Source organism: Panicum virgatum, chromosome 8N (assembly GCF_016808335.1).
Source record: "Panicum virgatum strain AP13 chromosome 8N, P.virgatum_v5, whole genome shotgun sequence".
Lineage (NCBI taxonomy): Eukaryota > Viridiplantae > Streptophyta > Magnoliopsida > Poales > Poaceae > Panicum > Panicum virgatum.
The window spans coordinates 6,170,848-6,176,034 of record NC_053152.1 but is presented as its reverse complement, the minus strand read 5'-3'; the positions used below and the strand labels follow the sequence as shown (position 1 = coordinate 6,176,034).

Sequence of the window (5,187 nt, the reverse complement as noted above, 5' to 3'; positions counted from 1 at the left end):
ACAGATGTATGGAGCATTAAATGTAGTAAAAAAACTAAACTAATTGCACATTTTGGATGTATAATCTTTTGAGCCTAATTATTGTATGATTAGCCATAAGTGCTACAGTAACCCACATGTGCTAATGATGCGGTCAAAGACATCAAAAGATTCGTCTCGTGGTTTCCAGATGAGTTCTTAAATTAGTTTTTTAATTAGTGTCTGAAAATGCCTCCCAATATCTGGTCAAATATTCATTGTGACACCTAAAAATTTTCAATTCACCAAAAGTCCCGTACTCGGCAAAATGTTAAGTTCTAACTGCATCACCTAATACTGTAACCTGACTGTAACACGTACTATAAGCGTTTCTATGGCCACCTACTACTGCATGCCGCCAGGTCCAGTCCATGCGCCAAGTCATACCTTCACCTACTGCTGGTCTGCTGCTGCATGTCTCAGCACGGCGCCGTGTACATGTTTGGTCAAAGTCCAGTCACAGACCAAGTCCATTCAAAAGAGGAAGTAGCCAGCCCAGAATGCTAGTAATTCTAAAAAAAAACTCATGCATGTACACATTAAAACAAAAGAAAAATAATAACTTTAGTCTCCAAGATAACATAAAAAAATGTGACATCGACTGTATGCAAGAATGTGAAATAGACTCTGAAAACACGACCAGAAATCTTCCCGTCGTCATAGCTAGCAACATGCAGGGTCCAGCAATCATTTACAATCTGTCTAGAACCAGTAGAAAATTCACTGGACATGTTTGACGATGGCCAAGAACCCAACCACCTTGGATGCACCCCTGCCCTTAAATAAAGCCGTCCTCGTTGCACCCCCACCGCACACCTTGCTCGCAGATCAAGAAGCCAGCTGATCTTAGACCAACAATCAAGCAAAGCTCCACCTCAACCGCCATGGCCAGAAGCAGCAGCAGCTTCGCGGCTCTCGCCGCGGTCGTTGCCCTGCTCGCCGCCACGGCGGCGTCGGCGGCAGGGGAGAAGGAGACGCACCTGCGCGTGTTCTGGCACGACGTGGTGACCGGCGGCCCGAACGTGTCGACGGTGGTGCAGGTCGCCGAGGGCCCCTCGTCCAACGCCTCCACCACAGGGTTCGGCTCCGTCGTCGTCATCGACGACCCGCTCACCGAAGGCCCCAACCTGACGTCGAGGCTGCTCGGCCGCGCCCAGGGCATGTACGTCAGCACCGGCAAAGACTCGCTCTCACTGATGATGGTCATGAACTTCGTGTTCGTCGACGGCACCTACAACGGCAGCAGCCTCGCCATCCTCGGCCCCAACCCCGCCGAGCGGAGGGTCCGGGAGATGGCCGTGGTCGGCGGCACCGGCGCGTTTCGGTTCGCCACAGGTTACTGCGAGGCCAGGACGCAGTGGATCGACACCAGGACCGGCGACGCCACCGTCGAGTACAACCTCCACGTTCGCCATGACTGAGACACGGGTCATGCTGCGAGAAACCCAAACCCAACCGTTTCTGATCGTCGTTGATTTAATGATGATATTTTTATATGTTTATTAGAGTTAGTATATATGCGTGTTTTCTCCATTTATTTTGGCATTGGTTTAAAGTTTGTTCGTGTGAAGTTGTCGGTACCCTGTACCAGGGATACCCACTTCTACTGCAACAAGGCAGGACTCGCACAGTCATATGTGACTAATGCCATAAGAGGCGGAGCTGCCGGGCCCCACGAGTCAGGCTCCTACCCCACCGGGCCAATGGCCCCGGACCTGCTCCCCGCTCTGGGACGGGTCCGGTGACGCCACATGTCCCAAGAGGAGGGGGAGCTCCGAACCAACGGCCAGGGGCCCGGACCCCCCATAGGGGTACGGGACCTCCCCGTGCCTGCCCAGACCTCCCATGCGCGTAGAGCCAGCATACCGCCAGGGAGGTCCGGAGACTCCACGTGTCCCGCAGGTGCGGGACACGGGCACGAGTCTTCCACTGGAAGACTCGCCCACCTACCGCATTTAATGCGGATGGTTGAAGTGTGCTCTGCACCCGCTGCACGCGGGGCAGCCTTTTTCAGGCCTCACTGTGGACCGCATATTACCAAGGTACACAGTGCAGCTGCCTGCGCCGCACCCACGCAGAGCTCGTCTGCCACATTAATTGAATACGACGGCACGACACTTTTCCATCATGCCGCCTACGCCGCAAGCTACACAGCCGTCCAGCTACGTGGCAGGCGACGCCGCTGGCTATGCCCGGCGCCGTTTCGACAAGACAGCACCTGGACACGCTGGACGGAGGATTCCGCGAGCAGGCAAGGAAGTCCAGGAGGGAGATCTCCTTCCCCTGCGACACTTAATGTATGAACAGTACTTAGTTTATACTACAGCGTTGGGCCCACCTGTCGGGGACCAATGACCATGTGCGCACCTCTCTTGAGATATAAAAGGGAGGCGCCCGCTGTACGCGGGGGAGGTTGGACACAAGCTCTCCAGAGCACCCCAGACGCTCGCTGGACTCAGCTCCAAGCTCTTCCAAACCCAAGCAATACATCACACAGTGGACGTAGGGTATTACGCTCCGGCGGCCCGAACCACTCTAAAATCTTCGTGTGTTCATCGTGTTCTTAAGCGAGATTGAACTAGGACTAGCTAATCCCCGAGTACACACCCTCTGGGCTTAGGCGGGTACCTTCCGCCACCCGGTTGTGGATTGCCACACCACGACATTTGGCGCGCCAGGTAGGGGAAGTAGCTGGTCGCAGTTCATCTCTTCCTTGTCTCCATGGTTCGTGTGGACGACGTGGAGATGACGGAGGGTGTGGCGTCCTCCACGCCACACGCCTCTCGCGTTCCTGCTCCTGGGGTAACCGTGCCCGTGGAGCAGGCGCCATCGGCGGCAGCGCGCGCTGCTCGACGGCAAGGGTCAGGGCGGCCGTCACGGGCCCCCTCGCAGGCTGCGAGCAGTGGAGCGCTGGCGGCGGCTAGGGAGTTGTTTAGCAACCCTCCGACTGCTGCAGCCTCGCCAGATGCCCTGAGGCAGTGGCGGAACGACGTTGACCATCTCCTCCATCTGGCTCAGGCCTCCCCCAGTTCTGCAAGGACTGGGCAACGACGTTGACCATATATGCGAGATTCATTTCCCTCTCTGTAGTTCTTTCTGCTACGCAGGGAACAAGATGCTCGCTCGGCTTGCAATCTATGCTACACCTATGACCAAAGACGCTTGCCCAACCTTATGCGGGGGTCCCAAGTGTCTTCTACGGCTCCGGTGGCCGATAGGTCCAACAACTGAACCTATCAGCCAGGGGCTAGGGCGCAGGGGTGCTGTGTACCGCAAACCAGAACAATTGATGAACAGCTAAGTTGAAATTTTCTTCTATCAAGTTTCAAACAAGTACAATGTTTTGTTACGTAACTCAAAAAGCAAAGCAAAAGTACACAGTCCAACTCAGGGATCGGCAGGCTCCCGCTTGAAGTAGGCGGCGACGAAGTCGACGACCTCCCGCACGCTGTCCCGAGCGGCGGCCTCCGTCTCCGCCACGGGACCATCGAGCACCGGGGCCAGCGAGATGGCCGGGTCGTGGCTCCGGAGGCACGTCAGAATGTGCTCTGCCACCATCCAGATCAGCTCGCGGCCCTCGACCTCAAGCTGGCTAGCAAGGACCGGCTCCAGACGCCGGAGCCTATCCAAAGCGGAGTTGAGCACCGGAAGGGCGTCAGCTATCAATGCTGGCGCCTCTGCCACTTGGATTGGGCTCATTCCAAATGGCACCAGTGCTAAACACGCTTCGTTCACCCAGTCGGCGATCCGCTGGGCCCCTAGGCGCTGATCCTCCTGCAGCTTTTGGACCGCCTCCTGGACCCGGCTGTCTAGAGCTGCCTTGGCCGCTTCAACCTCGTGGAGCCTCTCCTCGAGCTCGGCCTTCCTCTTCTCCGCCGACTCCTTCATCTTCTTAAGGGAGTCGCGCTGTATCCCAAGCTGCTTCTCCATCTTTGTGGCATGGGACTCCCTCTTATAGAGGGACTTCTAGTCCTCCTCCAGCTCCGACTTGGCTGTAGCCAGCTGGCTAGCCCTCTCCTCCAGCTGCTTCCGCCATCCGGCCAGGGTCCCAGAGAGCTCGTCCAGCTCCTGCTTGCGGATCTCGAGACCCTGGCTACAGGTCTCGAGCTTGGACCGTTGGGCAGCGAGCAGAGTCTCAAGATCGGACCGCAGAGCCGCGAAGCCGACAACCTCCAGGGCAAAAGCCTCCTCCCGCTGCGCCAGGGTTTTCTCCTGGTTCGACACTGCGAACTCCCGGTCAAACACCTTTCGAAGGTTGACTCGGTAGGCCTCTTGGTCGGTCTTGAGCTTCGACCGGGCTTCCGCAGCACGGGAGGCTTCAGCCTTCATGTGCGCTTCCAGGCGGGTGTGCCAGTCGGAGAGGCGCTGGCGCTCGCTCTCCAGAGCAGCCCACTCCCGCCGGAAGGCCGCCTCGGCGGAGGAGGTTGCCTCCTCTATCGATCGCCGGACCTGGACCAGCACCTGGGGAAGGGGAGTCGCTTCCTCCTCCAGGGGTTGGAGCTGTAGGAGCTGCATGCCAAAGACCACCTCCAACTCCTCCTCTGCAACAGGAGCAGAGCTGGAGGTGGGAGCTTCCGGTGCAGGCATCGGAGCCTTAGTAGCCGTTGTGCTCGCCGCGGCTGCGTCCAGCACCAGCGCCTCCACCGCCATTGCTTCGGGTGCGGTTGCGCCCAGCACCGGTGCCTCCGCCGCTGCAGCGTCCGGCGCGGCAGCGCCCAGCACCGGCACCTCCGCTGCCGCTGCGTCAGGCGCGGCTACGCCTAGCATCGGCGCCTCCGCTGCCGCTGCGTCTGTCGCGTCCACCACAGGTGCGTCCGCCGCTGCAGCGTTGGGCGCTGCTGAGCCTGGTGAGGGCGCGCCCGTCACCGCCGCACCGGGCACCACTGGGCTAGCAGAGGTCGCTGCACCCGAGGATCCCGCACCCACCGTCGCAGCCGCTGTCGCCGCCGAGGCCGCGGTCGCCTGGGCACCAGCCGTCGAGCCGGCGATGGTGGAAGAGATGCTTGGGCGAGGAGCCCTGGCAACAAAGAGAAGGAGCTTTCAGCATAAAGCGGAGCACCGAGAATAAGGGATGTGGACAGAATAGCACTAACCCTGAGACGATGGGTCTCCAGCGTCCGCGGAGGCCCGACGACTACTTCTGCTGCTGCTGCACCTGTGGCTGCTCCA

At 58.6% G+C, this 5,187-nt stretch overlaps 1 protein-coding gene across 1 annotated transcript; it reads left to right on the top strand.

Annotated features, from left to right (window-relative positions):
* The first annotated feature begins 839 nt into the window (after positions 1 to 839).
* On the top strand, positions 840 to 1,786 carry LOC120686127 (dirigent protein 22-like). Its single transcript, XM_039968293.1, has one exon. It carries the CDS (start codon positions 903 to 905, stop codon positions 1,437 to 1,439), a length of 537 nt encoding a protein of 178 aa, XP_039824227.1. The 5' UTR covers positions 840 to 902; the 3' UTR covers positions 1,440 to 1,786.
* Positions 1,787 to 5,187: the final 3,401 nt, after the last annotated feature.

Coding starts and splice junctions, on each gene's coding strand:
- LOC120686127 (XM_039968293.1), top strand. CDS start 903: ATGGCCAGAAGCAGCAGCAGCTTCGCGGCTCTCGCCGCGGTCGTTGCC.